Source organism: Medicago truncatula, chromosome 1, assembly GCF_003473485.1.
Source record: "Medicago truncatula cultivar Jemalong A17 chromosome 1, MtrunA17r5.0-ANR, whole genome shotgun sequence".
NCBI classification, from domain to species: domain Eukaryota; kingdom Viridiplantae; phylum Streptophyta; class Magnoliopsida; order Fabales; family Fabaceae; genus Medicago; species Medicago truncatula.
The window spans coordinates 32,666,614-32,689,505 of record NC_053042.1 but is presented as its reverse complement, the minus strand read 5'-3'; the positions used below and the strand labels follow the sequence as shown (position 1 = coordinate 32,689,505).

General features: G+C 33.6%; 3 protein-coding genes and 2 non-coding genes across 7 annotated transcripts; 3 read left to right on the top strand and 2 right to left on the bottom strand.

The window, feature by feature from the left end:
- Positions 1-528: 528 nt before the first annotated feature.
- On the bottom strand, positions 529-613 carry LOC112418747 (small nucleolar RNA SNORD36). Its single transcript, XR_003008837.1, has one exon. It is a non-coding gene; the product is annotated as a small nucleolar RNA SNORD36 (small nucleolar RNA).
- Positions 614-691: 78 nt separating this feature from the next.
- Positions 692-776, bottom strand: LOC112418746 (small nucleolar RNA SNORD36). Its single transcript, XR_003008836.1, has one exon. It is a non-coding gene; the product is annotated as a small nucleolar RNA SNORD36 (small nucleolar RNA).
- A 1,210-nt stretch (positions 777-1,986) lies between these two features.
- On the top strand, positions 1,987-4,421 carry LOC25484046 (pentatricopeptide repeat-containing protein At3g09650, chloroplastic). Its single transcript, XM_013612793.3, has one exon. It carries the CDS (start codon positions 2,088-2,090, stop codon positions 4,245-4,247), a length of 2,160 nt encoding a protein of 719 aa, XP_013468247.1. The 5' UTR covers positions 1,987-2,087; the 3' UTR covers positions 4,248-4,421.
- A 1,821-nt stretch (positions 4,422-6,242) lies between these two features.
- LOC25484045 (uncharacterized) lies at positions 6,243-9,654 on the top strand. The gene is made up of 2 exons (XM_013612792.3): positions 6,243-6,426; positions 6,540-9,654. Exon 2 carries the CDS (start codon positions 6,553-6,555, stop codon positions 9,337-9,339), a length of 2,787 nt encoding a protein of 928 aa, XP_013468246.1. The 5' UTR covers positions 6,243-6,426; positions 6,540-6,552; the 3' UTR covers positions 9,340-9,654.
- A 6,256-nt stretch (positions 9,655-15,910) lies between these two features.
- On the top strand, positions 15,911-21,953 carry LOC25484044 (uncharacterized). 3 transcript variants are annotated; one of them, XM_039827642.1, is made up of 13 exons: positions 15,911-16,122; positions 16,227-16,385; positions 17,042-17,311; positions 17,963-17,997; positions 18,088-18,174; positions 18,259-18,396; positions 18,429-18,519; positions 19,479-19,513; positions 19,614-19,700; positions 19,831-19,984; positions 20,108-20,760; positions 21,000-21,459; positions 21,549-21,953. In XM_039827642.1, the coding sequence occupies exons 1-12, from the start codon at positions 15,999-16,001 to the stop codon at positions 21,450-21,452; spliced, it is 2,286 nt and encodes a 761-aa protein (XP_039683576.1). In that variant the 5' UTR covers positions 15,911-15,998; the 3' UTR covers positions 21,453-21,459; positions 21,549-21,953. The 3 variants fall into 3 exon arrangements, with proteins under 3 accessions (XP_039683576.1, XP_039683574.1, XP_039683578.1); XM_039827640.1 differs by having other exon boundaries at positions 18,256-18,396; XM_039827644.1 differs by lacking the exons at positions 17,963-17,997; positions 18,088-18,174; positions 18,259-18,396; positions 18,429-18,519.
- The last annotated feature ends 939 nt before the right edge of the window (positions 21,954-22,892 follow it).

Genomic DNA, 22,892 nt, shown 5'->3' with positions numbered 1-22,892 from the left:
CAATACTATGGGTCATTCACCCTTTTCTTATATGGACTACCTATGGTTTGAGCATTAGTTTTAAAATGCTCGATTAGTATAGTTTCATGGACTAATCAATTATCAATTGATGGTTTTATTTCATCATCTACTCAAATAATCAAAGTCTTGAGCAACCAGAAACGAGTAAAAAAAGCTACATATAATACCATAGTTCACAATTTTTCTTCAAATATTTCATGAGATTAAAAATCATAATAAAAATATTGTTGAAGTAAACTCAATCAATGGTTAAATGGGATAGACTACAATACTTAAAAATTCAATGAAATCTCTCTAAAACTTTAAAAACAAAAGGGACTCCCAATATTTTATTTTCAAAATATATAAAATTGGTTTCTATAATAGATTTATAACGATGTTCTTAGTTGACTATTAAAGACAACAATTTTGTTTAGGATAAAATAAATTGAAATAATTTTCAATTAACATCATTGTAATATTATATACAATGGGTCATCCACCATTTTTGTTATATTAAGTATGATTTGAGCATCAGTTTTAAAAAGCTCGATTAGGATAGCTTCATGGAATAACCAATAAGCAATCAATGATTTTATTTCATCATCTACTCAAATAATCATAGTTTCAAGCTACCAGAAACAATACAATGGGTCATTCACCCTTTTTCTTATATGGACTATGTATGGTTTGAGCATCAGTTTTAAAAAGCTCGATTAGCATAGCTTCATGGAATAACCAATAAGCAACTAATGGTTTTATTTCATCATCTGCTCAAATAATTATTGTCTCGAGACACTAAAAATAAATAAAATTAAAGCTACAAATAATATCACAATTCACAATATTTCTTCAAAGATACAAATCCTAAGACCATGTCATAATAACAAGCACATCCACGATAAAGATGAAGACCTTTAGTCGAAGTTGTTGGACTTGGACAATAGGCAAAAATCATAAATATAAATAGATGGAGCATCATAATGTTAAAACATTGATAAAGATCCTGTACCTAACATGGTTGTGCCTGTTGAGTTCGGGTAATCGTCATCTAAGGAGAAAACAATATCTTGCTAATCTTCTCCCATGTATGTTGATTGAATATCTACAAAATCATCATCAAATGAATGTAGCAATGATGAAAGTAAGGATTTGAAACAGAGGCCGCCGTTTCCTAAGACATGAGAAGATGAGAAGAATATAAAACATTGATAAAGATCATGTACCTAACATGGTTGTGCCTGTTGAGTTCGGGTAATCGTCATCTAAGTAGAAAACAATATCTTGCTAATCTTCTCCCATGTATGGTGATTGAATATCTACAAAATCATCATCAAATGAATGTAGCAATGATGAAAGTAAGGATTTGAAACAGAGGCCGCCGTTTCCTAAGGCATGAGAAGATGAGAAGAATATGAAACCAATTAACAAAACCTAATCTTATAAGGTACCCGATTTTTTCATTTTTGGGCTTAGATGGGCCAAGAGCTATAAAAAAAGGCCCAAACTCTCCAAAAATACAAAGACCTGCTTATTAAGCCCCCTACTAAACCTCTTAAGTATGAGCCTATATTGAGGTTGCAAAACCAACACCTTACTTTTCGATTCGGGACATGTTGCAAAACCATGCCAAATTTTGTACACCCTAATTGTTGATAGAAAAATGCTAATTGATGCTCTTAAAACATAAGTTAAAAAGTCAAAAGTAAAAATATTATGTTGTAAAATCAATGCATTTGAATTTAACTTTTGATTAATTCTAAACATTCACGGATTTCAAGATAATAAGAAATACTACTATAAACAAAATTTAGTTTGTACTCAAAACCATATCAATATATGGTGTGGAACAATTTTTGGTTGTGAAATTATGATTTCTCATTAACATTTGTCACGTATTAGTCACACTCACACACTAGAAAAATGGACAAAAAAGGAAAGAGAAAAACAAGAGGATGGAACACAAAAACGTAGCTAGTTTCACTTCCATCATTTAGAATTAGAACAACACATCACTAACTTCCTTATCCTATCCATACAATACAAACACACTCACAAGAACTTTCCCAAATGGAGAAGAAGCAACAATGAACATTACTCTTCTTCAACCTCCATCATCATTCAACTTCACCAAAACCAACAACATCAACTCTAACTCTAACTCTAACTCCTTTGTCTTAAACTACACAAACACAACATCAATAACACCAACCTCAAAAACAGAACCACGCGACCAAAAGCTTCTAACACTCTTACAACAACGTAAAACCGAAGAAGCTTGGATTGCATACACTCACTCCCCTCACCTCCCTAACCCCACTTGCCTCAGCCGTTTACTCTCTCAGCTTTCTTACAACAACACTCCCTCTTCTCTCACGCGTGCTCAGTCCATCCTCACGCGCCTCCGTAATGAATCCCAGCTCCACCGTCTCGACTCCAATTCCCTCGGCCTCCTTGCCGTCGCCTCTGCTAAAGCTGGTCACACTATCTACGCTTCCTCCGTTGTCAAATCCATGCTCCGCTCCGGCTACCTTCCTCATGTCAAAGCTTGGAGTGCTGTCGTAAGCCGTCTCGCCTCCGACGATGATGCTTCTGGTCCGGCTGAAGCTATCCGTCTCTTTCGTGCTGTCACGCGCCGGCTTAGGAAGCTCCCTGACCTTGAAATGGCGGCGGAGTCGCGGCCGGATACTGTGGCGTTCAATGCTGTGCTTAATGCTTGTGCTAATTTGGGTGATGGTAAGATGTTTTTACAAGTGTTTGATGAAATGCCGGGGTTTGGTGTTGTGCCTGATTCTTTGAGTTATAATATTGTTATGAAGCTTTGTTGTGGAAATGGTAGAAAAGATTTGCTTGTGTTTGTGTTGGAGAGGATTCTTCAGCTGAATATACCTTTGTGTATGACTACTTTGCATTCACTTGTTGCTGCTTATGTTGATTTTAATGATTTGGAAACTGCTGAGAAAATTGTTCAGGCTATGAGGGAAAAAAGGAGAGATCTTTGTAGGATACTTAGAGAGTCCAATTCACAATATTCTTATGTTGATGATGATGTTGATTCTGTTTTTCATAAGTTGCTTCCAAATTTGATCATGGATAAGAGTGCGAATCACAATGTGAATGATTTACCTTTGTTGCCAAAAGCATATACACCAAACACTAGGATTTACACAACTCTAATGAAAGGTTATATGAAGGCGGGGCGGGTTGCGGATACTGTAAGAATGCTTGAGGCAATGCGTTATCAGGAGGATAGTTCCAGTCACCCTGACCATGTTTCCTATACTACCGTGGTTTCGGCACTTGTGAAGGCTGGTTTCATGGACCGGGCACATCAAGTTCTTGCTGAAATGACAAGAATTGGTGTGCCTGCGAATCGGATAACCTACAATATTCTGCTCAAGGGTTACTGTAAACAACTGCAGATGGACAAGGCAATGGAGTTGCTTCAAGAGATGGCTGAGGATATTGGGATTGAGCCTGATGTTGTGTCGTATAATATACTTATTGATGGTTGTATATTGGTTGATGACAGTGCTGGTGCTCTTTCCTTCTTTAATGAGATGAGGGCAAAAGGGATAGCTCCCACAAAAGTTAGTTACACTACTTTGATGAAAGCTTTTGCATTGTCTGGTCAACCAAAGCTGGCTCAAAGGGTCTTCGACGAAATGGTGACTGATGCTCGAGTGAGGGTGGATTTAATTGCTTGGAATATGTTGGTGGAAGGATATAGTAGGTTAGGATTGGTTGAAGAGGTAAAGAAGGTGATTCAAAAGATGAAAGAAAATGGATTTTACCCTAATGTGAGCACCTATGGAAGTTTTGCCAATGCAATTTCATTGGCAAGAAAACCAGGCGAAGCACTTATACTTTGGAATGAAGTGAAGGAAAGGTGTGAGTTGGCAAAGGAAGGAGGGAAAACTGATTCTTCTGTTCCACCTTTGAAACCTGATGAAGGGCTTTTAGACACACTTGCTGATATATGTGTGAGGGCTGCTTTCTTTAGAAAGGCCTTGGAAATTGTGGCTTGCATGGAAGAAAATGGGATATCTCCAAACAAGACCAAGTATACTAGAATATATGTGGAAATGCATTCAAGAATGTTTACCAGTAAACATGCTTCAAAGGCTAGACAAGACAGAAGAGTGGAGAGGAAAAGAGCAGCTGAGGCTTTTAAGTTTTGGTTGGGTTTGCCTAATTCTTATTATGGAAGTGAGTGGAGGTTAGAACCTCTTGATGGATATGAGTGATACTGCCTCTCATTAGGTTTGATCTGCTACATCAAGTAGAAAAGAGGATATACGTATATACACTAGTATACCCTAGAAAGTAGAAATCAATGTAATAACTTCAAATAAACTAAAGTGGCTATTTTTATTTGAAAATGGTCTTTTTTGGATTAACTTATATAGAATTTTGGAACAGCAAGGCTGATGAAACATGAATAAAAATGAAAGTCATGTTAGTGTAAAATTATTTAAGTAATTGTGGTTTTGTTCAGTTTTTTAAAATTGATTAATATAAGACTTAATTAGACATTTGATCCCTTAATTAATTTTCAGGTTTTATTTTGGTCCCCTAATTAATAAAAGTTACATTCTGGTCCTTTAATTTCATCTTTGTCTGTCAATTTGGTCCTATTTTATTAATTTTAACCCAAAATTAATAAAGTGGATCAACATTATAGGTGATCCACAATACACATTATTATTTAGTTTTAACTTTTTGATCATTCTGAAACAAAATAGACCATTGGATCATGCAAGACCATTAAATCTAATAGTAAAACCACCAACACATGATACCTGCTGAGGTAACAAATAATCGTGGGTGATTTGGCTTGAAAGGAATGCTCGGGTTTTTCACCAAACAGAAGCTTCGATTAATCAATTGTTAGATAAAGTTAAGCTTCAATCTTACTGGTGGCTGAAAGCAAATCATCCTAGTTTTGTTTTCTCCTACCATTCTTGGTGGTTAAATCCTTTACCTTGTTTGGGAATTATTATGTAACAGAGTAGCTTTCTTTTTTGGTTTTTCCTGTTTTTGTTCCCCGTATTTTTTGATTGTATTTGATACTCTTTCAGTTGAGTTTTTAGCACTCCTTGTGCTGAAATCTTCAGGCATTCAGTAATATATTTCATTTTAGCTTCTTAAAAAAAAAAAGGATTATTTTGATGGAAAAATTATACTCCCTCGCGTCATTATTATAAGAAAAAAATAATTATTATATTTATTAAATAATTGATTTATCTTAAGTTGACTTTCACTTTGTTAAGGAAAAAGTAGTGAAGAAAACTCATATTGCTTTGACATGTTCTCGTGGTATATCAAATGGTTGACCCCCTGCGAAGTCACACTTTTGGGTCTAAGTTTACCAAGCCATGTGAATTGAGTGTAATTTATCAATATTGAAAACAAGTTAATTACATCAAATATTTTTTTAAAAGATACATAAAAAAATGATATATTCCATTTATTAATAACATAAACCAACTAATTTTTGTACTATAACCTATCTGTTTATAAAAATTATCCTAATAAATTTTAACTAGAGAAGCAAAATTAGATAAAAAAAAACACATATACATAACACCTAAAAAAACGACACGCAATATACATAAAAATTAAAAATCACTTGATTGGGATCGACTATGATAGTTTATTCTACATTTTCTATCTTATCTAACATCACTGAAGCTTAATACTTTTTTTCATCAAGTAGTTTAGAATTTCACATCTAAGATAAATAAATGAAAAATTGAGGATTAGAAACACAATCCCAATTGAGTTATGTTTTTGTGACTTAATAGTGTATTTATTGATAATAATGAATTGATAATTCTTAATCAAATACACATTCATATATTCTTCTACAAAATCTACATATTTACAACTTCAATAATTTAATTATAGTAGTACAATAATCCCTAGTTAAGTATCATGATATCCTGTCGAAAAAAGTAAAATATCTTGATACCAAGAATGTACAAGATGTTTTTGTCAAAAAAGATTGTATAAGATTTTGTTTAAAAAAATAATAATTTATAAAAAACATAAAAAGGTACCAAGGACATTTTTTTCCTTGACCAACCAAGTGTTTAGAAGCAGAAAGATTCGTTCCAAATTTTACAATAAAACAAAAAAACGTGAAATTACTATAATAGCGTCCCACGCGTCAAACAAAGAGATTGCCATGACACAGAGCTATAACTACGTTTTTTCTGGTACACGAAGCAAGCCAAACCATAACAACAAATTATGGCACGCTTCACTCCAATTTTTTCTCTCTCTCTAAATCCCTCGAGATTTTCTCACTCTATTAACGTTTCACTGTCCTTCATTAAATTCACAAACAATAACAACAATCTCTTTCATCTCAAACTCAAACAAACAACACAACAAAGCCTCTGTCTCTGTATCTGTTAACAGGTTTGAATTTTTCATCCTTCATCTTTATACTATTTTATTACAAATATTTTTACAATTTACATTGTTAGAATTGTAATATGAATCCATGCACGTGTTTTTGTTTTGTGTTTTAGGTTTTGTGTTACAATGGCTATGAATTCAGAACAAATTGATTTGAATGCCGATACTGTTTTATTTGATCGAGAGAAGGATGTTTTGGGATTTAAATCTTTAAGGTCTAATGTTGGTGTTGGTGTTTCTTTTGATGAAACCCTAATTAGTGATGTTGGAGGAAACAATGATGGTTTTGTTGACATGCTTTCTGGGACTAATGTGGTTGGGTTTCATAAGGATTCAGGGTGTGGAAAAGAGGGTTTTTGTGATGAAAAAGTTAATGGTTTTGAGGATGGCGGAATGTTTGATGTTGTTGATGGAGGGTGTGATGGGAAAGGAGGAAAATTTTCATGTGGGTTGGTGAAGAATGATGATGAGAAAAGTGTGATTCAATGTTCTGATGGAGGTGCAGAGTCTGATAAAGGTTTGGTTTTTGGATTGAATGATGGTGTTCAGATCAAACAGGAGGGCGAGGATGTGGAGAAAGTTGCATTGAGTAACGAGCTTCAAGGAGTTAAAGATGATGTGACTGAGGGTGATCACAAGGTTAAAAAAGTTGCTTTGCCGAATTTAAGCGCGGCTGTGGAGGATGAAGGTGTGATAAAAGCTGCTGATTGTTTTGTTACTAAAGATGATCCTGAAGATTCTAGTGTCTCTGATGTTGCAACCTACCAATTGCAGGATGGAATTCCATATGTGGAAGGCATGGATGTTAATAAAGAAGAGTATTTCAATGTGAAAGACTTGTTATCGAAAAATTGTCATGGTCGTGAAACTTCGTGTGAGTTGAAACAGCCAGTCTTTCTATCAGATGCACAAGTAAATGTGATTCAGAATCAAACCACATGCATCAATATGTCTGGAGCAGCTATATCTGAGAATATTCAATATGATTGTTGCGGTTTTGATCTTGTTGGTCTTAATTCTTGCAAAAACGCTCAGGAGGATAGCGTGCCTAGGGAATCAGAGTCATCTGAAGCTAATTACCGTGTATCTGATTTAGTATGGGGAAAGGTTAGGAGCCATCCTTGGTGGCCTGGTCAGATCTATGATCCCTTGGTTGCATCGGAGAAAGCAAAGAAGCAGCGTAAGGAAAACTGTTACCTGATAGCATATTTTGGGGATCAAACATTTGCTTGGAATGACACGTCAATGATAAAGCCATTTCATAAACATTTTTCTGAAATGGAGAAACAGAGTGATATGGAAAATTTCCGCCATGCCGTTGATTGTGCTTTAGAAGAGGCCTCAAGACGGGTTGAGTTTGTCCTGTCTTGTCCTTGTATGCCTGGAGAAACGTATCCTGAGCTGAAAACGAAAGTAATTGCTAACAATGCGGCATCTTTTGAACCGATGGAACTTGTCAATTTTGTTAAATCGTTAGCCCAATCTCCACTTACTGAATTTGATAGATTGGATTTTGTAAGTGCATGTGCTCGATTGTCAGCTTTCTATCGCTCAAAAGGCTACTCTCAACTGCCTGAATTTGCAATGCTTGATCGGTTGTTTGAGAATGATATGGAAATTCTACTTGTAAGGGAGCATGAGCAGTGCGATGATCAAATTAATGAACAGCACATCTCTTGGAATACGAAGCAGACTGGCAAAAAGAAAAAACTTTTGTCAGATTTAATGTCTGAGGAGAACGTCTGGACTCCAAATGGTGAATGTATACCAAAAAAGAAAGCTGGTGGTAGTTCAATTTCACGACGTGGCAGGAAACGGAAGGCAGCGTATGATACTTCATATGATTATTTTCATCATTCCCAAATTGCTGATGATATATCAACTTCACGGCGTGGAAGGAAACCAAAGGCAGCTTATAATACTCCTAATGATTGTTTCAACAATTCCCAAATTGCTGCTAATAATTCAACTTCACGGCGTGGCAGGAAACTGAAGACAGCTTACAATACTTCTAATGGTTGTTTCAATAATTCCCAAATTGCTGCTAATAATTCAACTTCACGGCGTGGTAGGAAACGGAAGGTACCTTACAATACTTCTGATGGTTGTCTCAATAATTGCCAAACTGGAAACCTTGCCCAATTACAGAATGTATCGATTGGTGAGATGCAGTCTCAGATTTGCTTAGCTGCCACAGATCCTGCAGGAGAAAGTTGCTCAAGTGACATGATATATTTCTTTGCTGAATTTAAAAAATTCACCGGCTGCAACGATTCTGTTTTTCTGGAGCTGGGATTATCTTTAGAACAAGAGCATGGTGGTGAGACTGAAGTGGTAACCTCTATAGAAGCTGCTGCTACAGCTTCTATGTCAACACCAACACCAATGGTGCTTTGCAATGATTCTTATTGGACTGATAGAATAATTCAAAGCATTTCTGATGAGGAGACACTGTTAAAAAACCAGAATGAAAGAGAGGAACTTTTGCCAGCTGCTGAAATTAGCCCAAATTTGGGTTTAATGCATCAAGAATCCAATGGAAATCTCGGATCAGAACCTTCCAACTATGTGGAAAATGTGAATGAGAGTTCTCCCACTTCTCTTACCCTGAAATTTACAAACTTGGATTCAGTTCCTTCAACAGCGGATCTCAACAAGATCTTTGGCCGCTTTGGGCCGCTAGTTGAATCAAAGACTGAGCTTCTAGAGAGGACTAACCGTGCTAGAGTTGTTTTCAAAAGACGCTGTGATGCAGAAACTGCTTTTAGTAGTGCTGGAAAGTATAGCATATTTGGACCTTCACTACAAAGTTACCGCCTCAGGATTTTGCCCCGTACACCAAAGAAAGGAACAGGAAAGCGAGGCAGAAAAAGCAAAAAAGAAAAAAGTTCTGTGGATGCCCCCACAGTTTGATGCCTTGACAATTAGTGGTAAGTTTTATGTGAATATCGATCGACACTCTTAGTTTTAGTATTTTGATGAGTTACTAACTTGGCTAGCATGCTAATCAATAGAATTGAGTAGCTCACTAATTGATGATTTATATAGAAATCTTTTGGGGATAGTACCAATTCCATTTAAATATGTTGATGGATATGTTTTGGGACTAATATGAACAAAGTTCGAAGTTTAAGTTAGTATATGACTTTGTTTGACATGTTATATCTGTGAATACTGGTGCATTATTATTCTGAAACTGAAGGTTTTGATTACTGCTTTTTCTAGTCACATTTTAAAATCATTCAAAATTGCATGATTCATACTTCATATTTCTTTCATGCATGCCATACCATATTCTCCACAGGTGCTGATTTGAAGCACATAATGTACAGCGACATTGCTGCTAATTTGAAACCTTACTCTTGCATTCTTATATTTTTTGGTTGAATCTATAGGTCTCCTCTTAAGAATTTGTTGCCATACACAATTATGTTCCATGAGTGTCACTTTAGCCATAATGAAAAAATGAAAAATATTGAACAATTATGGTTGAATCTATAGATTAACAAATTCTTAAGGGGAGAATTACTAATACACATATAATAATTGGATTCAATGATTTTTTTCATTTTCAACGTTAGCACTCTCTATAGGTCTCCATCCGTTTCAAAATGAGTGTCACTTTAGCCAAAAAAAATTATTTCAAAATGAAATGTCACTTTACATTTTCAATACAACTTTAATTTTTTTCTTCCAACTTTACCCTCAATAAATACTCAAACTTTTCTCTCGCACAATTTTCAATGTAACTTTAAGTTTGTCCTTTTCTTATAAAGTAAGGGCAGTTTAGTAAAAATGTTATGTCTAATGATTATTTTATTTCATTCCTTAATCTGTGTGCAATTGGCTAAAACGACACTCATTTTGAAACAGAGGGAGTAATATTTTTTTTTTAAGGAAACTAGTTAAAGAAATTAAAATGAAAAGTTTAAATATTTATAGGGACCATCCTTAACAAAATATTTATAGGGATAAAAAATACAGATAACCCTAAAACTATAATTATGGAGATATATTTTTTCTTAAGAAATAGAGATGATCTGTGCTCTTAAAAGCTCTATTGGTTGCAAGTTTGTATCACGGCCTAAATAATAATATATTGGTGGAATTAATTGGAAAACAATCATGAAGACTTTGTTAATTCTTTCTTTAAAAAAAATTGCAGACTTTGTTAATCTCCTTGGTCATTCTTTAACCTATTTTTATCAATTTGGATCCAACTAATTTATATTAGAGACTTTTTTTGTTGAAGGAAATTTATATTGGCAACTTAACAAATTGTTTAAAGTGAAGACCTTTTTAGAGGAAAAGAGACTTAATTTGGTAATATTCTTGGTCATTCTTTTAATATAATCTATAGAGCAAGCTGTATTGAATTATTCTATACCGACAACTTTTTTTTGAAGGGATCTAAATTGACATCTTAACAATTGTTTAAAGAGACCAAATCATTTTTTTGTCAAGAAAAAAAAAGACCAAACGCTTTGAAAAAAATAGATTTTAGAAAAAGTTAATCCTAATAGCTTTTAATTTTAGAATTAAAAATAATATTATTTTTTTCTAAAAAAAGAAAAAGCACCTAAGTCTCCAAACGATATTTGGGCATGAATTTTAAATTTAGGTTTAACTGCATTTTTGATACCTTTAACTTTTAAAAAGTTGCGATTTTAACCCCTTAACAAAAAAATACAATTTTGGCTTATTTCGTTTCAAAATTGCTGAAAAGTCATCACGTGTTCCAAAAAATGGTCTATAATCGCAACTTTTATAAAGATAAGAGGCCAAAAAACATTTTTCCCCTTATGTTAGAGGGTCAAAAGAGCATATTTTTCTAAACATGAGGGGTCACTTTTGCAATTTTTTTTGGGTTAATTAAGTTTTTAGTCTCTATAAATATACGCAGTTTTGTTTTTAGTTCCTACAAAATAAAATCACACTTTTTAGTCCCTGTGACATTTTCCTTAAGCATTTTAGGGACTAAAAATGTTGATGGAAAAATTTTATAGGACTAAAAATGTTGATGAAAAATTTTATAGGGACTAAAAATGTTGATGGAAAATTTTATAGGGACTAAAAAGTGTGATTTTATTTTGTAAGGATTAAAAACAAAATTCTGATTATTTATAGGAACCATTTACTTAATTAACATTTTTTTTTAAAAGAGGGCTAAAATCGTTACTATTGCAAACTTATGCAGCGAATATTACGTTTAAGCATTAAATTTATTACAAAGTAAAATTCTTACAATTGAGCTCACACTTCCTAGATGTTTAAAGGAAAGAAAGATTCGTTCAAAAATAGTATAAAAGGAAAACATGGGGTTAATATACAAAGCAAATCTTTTGGAATAGAAAACATACTAAAGTAGTAACTAACCTCTCTATATAGAAATTGTCAACAACAAAACTTCTGTATATAGAAGCTGCTGCTTCTATGTCAACGTCAATGGAGCTTTCGGAAGCTGCTGAAATTAGTCAAAAATTGTGTTCAATGCATCAAGATACCAGAGGAAATGTGGAACATGCTTACCAGTGTTCTCCAACAGCTCTCACTATTAAGTTTACAAACTTCGATTCCATTCGTTCAACAACGTTTCTTAACAATATTTTTTGTCACTTTGGACCCCTAATTGAATGGAAGACTGAACTGCTACCGAAGACTAAAGGCACCAGAGTTGTTTTCCAAAGACGTTGTAATGCAGAAACTGCATTTACTAATCTTGCAACCATATTTGGAACTTCACTCAAAAGTTTTCGTCTCAAGATTTTGCCCAATACACCAAAACAAGGTACAAAAAAGCGTGGAAGAAAAAGAAAAATAGAACAAAGTTATGTGGATGTAGGAGACTGTTGACATAGATCTTTCTTCAACCTTAAATTCTTGCTTTGTTTTTTTTTACAACAATTGTTAGTTTTTATGTTAAATGAAGTATCTATCAACATTCTTAGTATTAGTATATTTTGACAAATATGTTCAATGAGTTATCTGTGCATATTTCCTAATAGAGTTTAATATGCTTTTGTCAACTGTAGTGAAAGATAGATTAGTACTCCCTCCGTCTCATAATATTTGTCATTTAAGATTTGTGCACGATTATTAAGGAAATGATTAATTGTGTTGATTTCAATGGTAAAATTAGTAGCATTTACTAAAACACCCTTATTAATTGTAATTAGTAGAATTGTTAAGTTGGATGAAATTTTATAAATAAGGGTATAATAGTGGGAAAAAATAATAAATGCTGCATTGCTATTATAAAGTGATAATTATTTTGAAAAAAATAATTGTGAGAAGGAGGGAGTATATTTCTATAAGCTCAACCAACATTGATATTGATGGTCTTCAGTGATCCTGCTTACTGGTTGTGGCAACATTTTCAGAAGCAAGAGATGTTAGAGGAATTTTTTTTTTTTTTTTCATAGCAAAAATATAGCAATTGATGTTAACATGAATTATATCTTTGATTTCACACTAATAAAGCGATTCTAGTTTTCTTGACCATAAAAAAAAAAAAAAAAAAAAAAAAAAAGAGAGAGAGAGATCAAATGGTTGTATGCTTTATATCATTGTTTAGAGCATACTTAAAATATACTTCAAGCTTAAGATTTTGATGTTGTCAATTAACTAAAAGCAACATATAACCTTGTTAAAGATAACTTGAGTCAAAGCTAAATTACATGGGATCAATTTACTCTAAACAAAGACTACTTAAATATACTCCAAGACAAGTTAAACATTAGAATAAAAAAATTGTCTTTGTTTGGGAGGGTGGAAATTGAGCTAGTACGATTTTGGATGCAGGAAATATACAGAAAAATTGAGAAATCTTTCGTATTTTATGAAAGAATAATTTTTTGAAGAATGATAAACTAATACTTATGATTAATATATTTTAAATTTTATGAATATTATAACAACATAGATTGAATTTAAAAAATTCATATAAACCCTTAAAAACTTTCATCCAATACAATTTTTAAGTTCCCAAGTATGAGGGAGATTTTGTATTATAAATAAAAAAATAACCTCAAATCCTTCTCCTCTCAATGTCTTCTATTTCTTCCAGTTGTTTCTTCATTTTTTCTCAAAACCCTCTCATCCCCTCCAAACTCACAAACAAAGCTTAAATGATTTTTCTCGAGTAGCATCTTATTATATATGAGTTATACAAATAAGAGATATTTTTATAAGAAGTAAAATAAAAATAAAAATGTTTTTACAGAAACTAAAAGGGAAAAAAATTATCTGTTAAAGTTAAATTTATAGAGCTTCATATCAGTACAAACAAAAAATATAAAATTTGTAATTTGTTTTTTACCCTAAAAAATGTGAATCTTGAATTAGTCTCTGTTGATTTTTAAACAAGTAATTGGACCTCCTCCCTGGAGGCAGAATTCTATGCTTGCTTGCCATGGAAAAGGCTCAACATATGAATTTGACCAATATATGCTTGGAAACTGATTCCCTAAGTGTTGTCTCTGCTTTTTATAAAGATGTTGGGGTCCCTGGGCAGTTGAGGGCTAGATGGTATAATTGCATGAAGTATTATAAAAGCATTTGTTTGTTCTTGTGTGCACACTTTAAGGCAAGGGAGCATGGTGGTAGATTCTTTGGCTAAAAATGGCCAAGGACTTTCTTTATTCACATCTCAATGGTGGTCTTCTCCTCCCACCTTCATCCACTCCCTTCTCTTAAGGGATAGTCTTGGCTTGCCCTTCTCAAGACTGGCTTTGATTTGATCTCTCTTCCTCCTTGTCTGTAGCCTTAGGAGGTTTTTCTGTTTGTTTGGATTGGTGTTTGTATGAGGTTCATGCTTCACCTCATTTTTTAATAAATTTTTAACTTTATCAAAAAAAAAAAATTAAACAAGTAATTGGACCCAAGTGTTCAATGAACTTCCTTTAGAATAAATCGTTCAAGAGAATCAGAGTTTAATTTTTGGTGAAAATAATTTTTAGCTATATTTTACTTACCTTCTGACATAACTCTAAATTACTACTACTAGGTTCCATTCCTCTAAGAACCAAAAGATTAACAGTTAACACATAAACAAGTTTTGACTAATTTTTAAAATTATGTAGATTAGTCTTTATATGTTTTAAATTTACATATCATTATGCTCGGAGTTTGAACCCTGCCACCATATTTTTTTTTTTTTTTTGCATATAATTGCCGATTTATTTTTCAAATTATATGCAGATTGGTCGAACAACTTTTCTGAAATTTCTAATTTGATCGAGTGTTTTAAAATTTTTTCATTTTGAACCAATTCAATTAATTTATATTTTTATCTCCACTTTTGAAATTATAAAAATAACCCACATGTAAATAAGGTATATTTTATTTGGTTAAACTATCGAAACAAAAATATTTAACAACGATTTCTTAAAAACAAAATTAATAACGAAGCATTTTAATTATTTAACAAACCAAAATATTTATAGAAGGGAATTCAAGTAAAACATTTAAATTTTCTAAATTCTAAATTTTATGGAATTTTTTAATTATCTCATTCAAACACATATGATTGAAAATAATTAATGTCCCTTTGAGCAAAACTCAGTTGGTATAAACACTACATTATATATATAAATAAAGAGACAAAATTCAAACCTTAAATACTATTTAGTCACTTTAAAGATAAAATTATGATCACTAGAGTACTTAAAAATCGAACTCTGAATTTCCTACTTAATTACCTTAAATGTGAAATTATGGTCTCGACCATTTGAAAAAAAAAAAAAAAATTATTCTCCCATGAATCAACATTTTTGTTTCTTTTATGTTGTTTGGAATTGTAACAATAAACTCTTTTAGTTATTGTCAAAGACCATTGCCACTAAGAAAAAAATTGTCAAAGACCAAGCTATCTTTTTGAATTATTATCAAAGATCTAATTATCTTTTTTAAGACGATAATATCATAAAAATACAATTTTAAGTTGTTCTGGTTTATTTTTCTAAATGCTTATATATTTTTTTTAATTACCGAATTGGTCTCCAAAATTTTCTTGAATATTAAAAAAAAAAGATTTATTTTTTTTGTTTAATAATCTAGTGGCAAGATCATACACTTTTTTTTTAAAGTGTGGAGAATCTGGGATTCGAACCCCGATCTCTACAAATATTGTCCTTGATAACTACCAATTGAGCTACGTTTACTGGACAAAAGATGATTCATTCTATCATATTCATATATTACTTTAATCTAAAAGTCTTGATTAAACATGATCAAACATTTTTTATGATCTAGTGTTTGGATGAGAGAATATTTTAAGGGAATGTAATATTTTGAGGGAATTCAACTATTTTGAGGTGAATTCAAACAATAGAATTCACCTTAAATAATTGAATTCCCTCAAACCATTACATTCCCTCAAAATATTCCCCCATCCAAATACACTATTTTGAAATTCAATTTCCAATCCAAATACACCCTACTTTACAATATTTTGGCGCGAGGGTTTCACCCTAATTCAATTATCTCAGTCTCAGTCAGTTACAAATATTCAAGCAATAGCGAAACCGCACTTCTTCTTCTTTCTCTCTTTTTCTTTTCACAGCGAAACGACAATGACAATCTCTCAAAACGACGACGACGATTCTTTCACAAACGATGATCGACGCATGAGTCTCATCGACTTTTCTTCCGCCGACGATTCTCTCATCGCCAATCCCTTCCACCATCATTCATCAGGTTTCTTTTCTTTTTCTGAATTTCTTTATACATTCTCCGAATTTCTTTATACATTCTCCGAATTTCATTTTCTTCTCACGCTTCCATTGTTCTTGTTTCATTAGAGTTGTTTTCCACTTCAAATTCGAGAGACGAATTCGATGATGCTGCTACCAAATTCAAAGAGTGGGAACGGGAATCTCAACCAAATGAGATTGATGAAAACAACAAGTTTAATTTGCGCCAGAGTATTGCTTGGGATACTGCTTTTTTCACAAGTCCTGGTAATTTATGCTTAATTATTATTATTAGGGTTAAACAATTTTAGTCTGATAATTTTGTTGTAAATTACAAAACAGAGGACTAGAAATGTGCAATTCCGTAATTTTTAGTAAAAAGGAAGAAAAAAAATGTAAATTTTATAGGGAATAAAAATATATTTAGCCCTTGTTATTATTGGAGGAAATCACGAATTCTCCCCTGAAAATGTAGGGGTGGGCATTTATGTCACCAAAATTTGTGAATAGGCAAAAAAGACCCGATTTTAAATGGCGTCCACCAACTTAGTCATTCTGTTAACTTGTAAGGACTAGTTTGACGATAAGTGATTTAATGCAGCCAGTGACTAATTTGCGAGTAAGCGGTATAATTGATGGACTAATTTACTAGTAAGTGCTATAATTCAGAGACAAATTTGACAGTAAATTAGATACAAGTTAGCATAAGAATTAAATTGCTTGAAATAATTCAAAATCGGTTTTTTTTTTTTGCTTATTCAGAAATTCTAGGGGTGTAAATGCTTGAACCCTACAATTTCAGGGGTGAATTCATGATTTACTCATTATTATTTTTATTTTGATTAATGATATCATTGTTGTTATTGCTATTACTACTGTTTTTTCGTTGAGTGTGATTCACTGTAAAAGAAATGTATGTTCAGGTGTTTTGGATCCTGACGAGTTAAGTTGTATGATTGAGGGTGTTGAGAAGGGAGATAAGCACACATCTTCGTTACCGGCGATTCAAGAGGAAGTTTCCGGGTCATGTGAGTCTATCTCTACCTTGAAAAGCGACAATAGCTTGACTCAGGAGAGTCTAGAGGATGTTGATTTGTTTCAAGATGTAAGAGCTTCGATTCAGAACTTCGGCAGGATGTCCGATTTGGCAAGGGCAAACAGAAATGTTCTATCTAGGTTCCAAATTGGTGACTGTAAGTCTTCCACTGCACCTTGAACTCTGTAGTTAGTTGGTATTGGTTGGCATCCTTGCAATCTGTATATTTCTCTTTGAATGTCCAAGTTTTGAACTGTGATGATAAATGAAGCATGAGTTTACAGAGTTAGATAGATTGTTTTTAGTAGATTTTTTCTCAATGGAGAATCTTGTGTGTTCTATGCTTTGGCCGTTTGGCTGCCTCAATCTCCACTGACTAATAATGGCTAATGTCAAAAGAAACACATGTATTTATCATAAGTATCAGTTCCTTTTGCTGCTACCATACTATTCAGCATTGATAAATAGTAATTAGAGGCTCTATACCACTATGGCATAGCAGAATTTGGAGAAACTACAATTGTTCCGCTATAGCATTGTTGTGTAGCAGACTTTTAACAATCCGATATTTTCTGCTATCCGCAAGAGACCATATTATCAGTAGCTCATCTTTTTGCAACTACCAATTGCCATGTAAAAGAAAATATGTCTCAACTTGAACACAATGAAGCAGGCCAAGGAAGCTTCTTACTTTCTGATGAGTTCAAAGCTACTAGGTTGAATTTTATTTAATTTACTCTGCCTACACTCTAATGCATTGACTTATCTTACATTAGTCATATTAAGTTTTTCCAGCTGCTCCTTTCAGCTTCGAAAGAGGTTGGCATGACTTCTTGTAAGAAGGTAAGTGGATTAGTTACAAACCAGATTTTTTGTCAAAGGAGTTTGGAGTAATTGAAAAATACCTGTAATGACTATGAGTTTTGGATGAAGGCCCCAAGTTCTAGGAATCCAATTGCAGGGATGCATGGCACAGGGAAGTTGACAAAGAAGATTCCTATTTCTCCACACCTTTCACGGGTAAGCAGCTAAAGAGAAATTTCAAGAGAACTTGTGTTTCTGTACTGATGATTGCTAATGCATTTGCATGGGAGGCAATAGCAGTTCAAGGAAGGTGTTGAGAAGGGTGATAAGCATTTACCACCGATACAAGACGATGTGCATGGGTCATGTGAGTCTATCTCTACCTTTAAAAGCAACAATAGCTTGACCCAAGAGAGTCTAGAGGATGATTTGTTTCAGGATGTAAGAGCTTCGATTCAGAACTTTGGCAGGATGTAAGAGCTTCGATTCAGAACTTTGGCAGGATGTCCGATTTGGCAAGGGCAAACAGAAATGTTCCATCTAGGTTCCAAACTGGTGGCTGTAAGTCTTTGTCTGCACCTTGAACTTGGTACTCGTAGTTAGTTGGCATCCTTGCAATCTGTTTATTTCTGTTTATATGTCCAACAGTCCAAGTTTTGAACTATGAAGATAAATAAAGCATGGGTTTACAGTGCTAAATAGGTTGGTTTTAGTAGATTTATTCTCCAAGGTGAATCTTGTGTGTGCTTTATGTTTTGGCAGTTTGGCTGCCTCATCTCCACTGGCTGATGGCTACTGTCAGAAGACGCACAAGTATTTTATCATAAGTATCATCTCCTTTTGCTTCTATCCTATTCTTATTCCTTCATTGTTGTTGATACCCTCCCTTCTCAGCAACCAAAAATAAAAAATAATTAGAATAGCCGCTCACACGAACACAGATACATATAATGTTATCATTTTCATCCAGAGACCATATTATCGTTCATCTTTTTGTAACTTACTGATTTCCCTGTTAAATAAAATATCACTAAACTCAAACTGAATGATGCAAGTCAAGGGAGCTGCTACTCAGTGTTGTCAATTGCGAATCGCAAAAATAGATTTTCATTCAAATTCCACTACACAATAAGTGTTATACCGTCATTATAGCCGCTATTTGATACTGTTATGTACTAAATAGTGTAATGCAGAACAATAGCATTTTGTTCAAATTCTGCTACCATATAGTGCTATAGTGCCTCTATAGCCACTATTTAAGAGCATTGCTTCTACGTCTATCTTCACACAGAGCTGACAGTGATTTCATTATTATCATTTATCACTATAGTTGGAAATTGGTTTAGGACTTCTAGTTGCAGGGACATGAAATGATTTTATTATCTTTTATCTTGCCCTGTCACTTTCTGATGAGTTCAGAGCTAGTAGGTTGAATCTTATTTAATGTATTCTGCATATATTCTAATGCATTGATTTATCTTACATTAGCCGTATTAAGTTTTTCCAGCTGCTCCTTTCAGCTTCGAAAGAGGTTGGCATGGCTTCTTGTAAGAAGGTAAGTGGTTTAGTTAATAGTTATAGACTACATTTTTTTTTGTCATAGGAGTTTGTAGTAATTGAAAAATAGCTGTAATAACTATGGATTTTGGATGAAGGCCCCAAGTTCCAAGAGTCCAAGTGCAAGCATGCAAGGCACGGGGAAGTTGACAAAGAAGAATCCTATTTCTCCACACCTTTCACAGGTAAGCAACTAAAGAAAACTTTCAAGATAACTTGTGCTTCTTTACTTATGATAGCTGAAGTCATGGATCAGGAAATTGAATTTTAATTGCTTCATATATGTCATTTTATGTTTTTTTTTCTTTCTCAAAGAAACCTGTTGCTAGAAGGGAAGAGCCATGTATTTCAAAGCAACGAAAGACACTAGGAAAGTCTAGTCCAAGTTCAACAATATCTTCCAATAGAAGTTCCCTTGGTGATTTTCATGTCAAAAGTGAAAAGGACAAGGCAAATAAAAACAATTGTGGTTAGAATTTGCTTTAAGCATGATTCTTTTTTCCTCTTCTTTTGTTATATTAGCAAATTCTGTGATGGTCAATTTGGCATTGTTCTCAACTGTTCACTTTTAATTTTATTTTGCCTTTTTCAGGTAAGGTCAATTCTGTGATGAACACAACTGTCATTAAAGGTTCTCAAGTTAATGGACTTCAACCCATCACATCATCCAAATCCCCATTAGGTCTATCAGTTGCTACAAAAACAAAATCAACAATTTCCCCATCTTCCAGCAGCAACCTATCCAGTAATATTAGCAAATCACCATTGAATTCCTTAAAAAGAAAAGTTGATGCTGGAACAAAAAAGTCACCCTCTTCTTGCTCAGTTGTCAGAACACCACCAAGAATTGCTTCAAGAGATAAAATTGGGTCTAGCAATTCTAGTCTTTCAGGCTTGGTTTCTGCCACCAAGTTCTCTTCTAGTGTTTCGCCCGCAAACTCTATTAGTGATTGGTCTTCAGAGTCATCATCATCAACTTCTATGACTAAATTTAGGTCTAAAAGTTCAAGGACTACCTTTCACAGTAGCTCTAGTAGAATGCACATACCAAAGAAAGGTGCTACACATGTTTCAAATTCTCAAAAATCTCAAAGTGGTTCATGCTTAGAAGGGAAGGAGAGTAGGAATGCGGGATCCATTGGTCAGTGTGTAATGGCTACTGCTAAAGGAATGGTTCTTACCCCCTCTCCCAAGAAACCATTAGGCCTCCGACAGCCATCACCCAAGATTGGCTTCTTTGACAGGGTGAGTGTTGTTTTATTTGTGTTAAATAGACTTAGGAACTGATTTTGTCTGTATAATGTTCATGGACATGTTATCAATCTTTGTATGGCTAAATTTTAATTAAGCCACCTAGCTTAAAAGTCAAAAGCAATGTATTGGTTTTGCAAGAGTGGAATAAATGTTTCTGGACATGGTGTTTTTTTCCCTCATTGCTTTCTTCATCTCTATTACATCTCAATCTGTATAATTATGTTATGTAGGGGAAATCATCAATCCGCAGTCCATGTGAGAGGATGCAACCACACACTGTTGCGCCACAAGGAAGGGTCAGTCCTTCTGAAGCACAAAACAAAGCAAGGCTTGGAAAGCTACAATCACCAAGATCAATTATACCAACTGAAAGCAAAGAGTTGATTAACCGGCAAGATTTGCATCCAGTTCCTCTTAATAAATCATCAGATGTTAAGACTTCTATGGCTTTGCCGTGTGTCAAAAGCTCTGCTGTTGCGCCCATGGAAGTTCAAAACCTAATGCATCTTAAAGCTGGTGTGGGTAACTTGGATGCTAATAGCACCATGGTCGAAGGGCATATTAGAGGTGTACAAGATCTAAATCTTGGCTTTACGCAGGGAAATTCTCAGTACGATGATCAAGTTGATTGTTTGAGCAGACAAGTTGAACTTATGGATATAAATTTGAAGACACAAACATAGCACAATGGTGATCATGTTTCTTTCTCTTAGCCTGATAAATATAACAGGATGGTGTTGTCAAATGCTAACTCATAAGGTGATTAATGACTCTCCTAGGTGGGAGGAAATCTTGAAGGGTCATTACTTCATTTACTCGACTTATTTCCCCAGCCAATTCTGATATGCAAATTGCACAAGGAGGTCCTTTTTTGTGTGAATCAAGGTCATTTGATGTCAATAACAATAGGCAAGTATAGATGGCTTGGCTATCACTTCTATAGAATCAGTAAACATTTTGAAGAACCTAGGATTAACAAACTCAATCGTCCCACATAGACCAGTAGCATGCATTTTATTTTTTGTAAAGTAGCACATTTGAAATAATCATTTTTTTTTCTTAAAAAAATAGCCTTATAAGTTGGAATAAAGTGAATGATATATTTATTTTTTTACGGGTGAATGATATGTTTTTTGACAAAGAATCAACTGGGTGATGAATATTAATTAGCTGAATTAAATGTACATTTGGTCTCCTTATTGTTCTTCCATATATTTTTTCTTTTTATTGAAAGGTAGCCCCTTCAATTTTTGAATTACACTATTTTGGTCTTCATCATTAACATTTAACTTAAGAATTCAATCTACCACAACAATAACTTCTTAAGAAGTCAATCAACCACTATTTTGGTCTTTGTGACAACAATCACAGAGAATCACAATTTTTGGGTAGCACTTGGGTGACATTGTGGTTGGTGACATTGGCCAACCACAATGTCACATGTGGCTTTTTTCTTTTTCTTTTACAAGATTTTTTTGTTATTTTGCACACTTGTAACATTGTGGTTGGTAATGTCACCAATATCACCAACCACAATATCACCCAAGTATTATCCCAATTTTTGTGATTAAATTTTTTGCGACTACAATCCAAAAATTTAACTTAAGAATTCAATCAACCACGACAACAATAAATTCTTCAGAATTCAACTCTCCAGAAACATGTGTATGTAGCCTACTACTGAAACAACTCCCTACATCTATTTTCATTTTTTTTAAATAACTACATATATTTTCATAAATGCATATCTTATGAATTTTATATAAAATTAAACTATACCACCTAATTGATAGGCACAGATCGTGTAAATAATTTTTATTAGTGATGTTATATCTCGCGACGAATTTCGCTCGCGAACATCACGAATACCCTTATTGTTATATTTCTTTTTCTATATTCATACTATTAGCATGCATTTTATAAAACAGAAGAAAAAATAGACACGTCCTCAAAAAAGATAATGCACTGTCACACCGTCATTCTAAGTTCACCTTTTTAATCATGGTCTAACTCAATCAGGAAATAGCATCACCTCTTGATTACATAGCTTCATGTGAAATACACAAGAGGTGATTCCAGTTTGGAGGTGATGGTAGCTACCATGGAATCGTAGTCAGTGAAGT

What these genes read in the sequence shown, in the direction of transcription:
- LOC25484044 (XM_039827640.1), top strand. Translation starts at nt 15,999, where the DNA reads ATGACAATCTCTCAAAACGACGACGACGATTCTTTCACAAACGATGAT. An exon ending in CTTCCACCATCATTCATCAG is followed by an intron (nt 16,123 to 16,226) that starts GTTTCTTTTCTT and finishes TTGTTTCATTAG; the next exon opens with AGTTGTTTTCCACTTCAAAT. An exon ending in AGATTGGCTTCTTTGACAGG is followed by an intron (nt 20,761 to 20,999) that starts GTGAGTGTTGTT and finishes TATGTTATGTAG; the next exon opens with GGGAAATCATCAATCCGCAG.
- LOC25484046 (XM_013612793.3), top strand. Translation starts at nt 2,088, where the DNA reads ATGAACATTACTCTTCTTCAACCTCCATCATCATTCAACTTCACCAAA.
- LOC25484045 (XM_013612792.3), top strand. Translation starts at nt 6,553, where the DNA reads ATGGCTATGAATTCAGAACAAATTGATTTGAATGCCGATACTGTTTTA.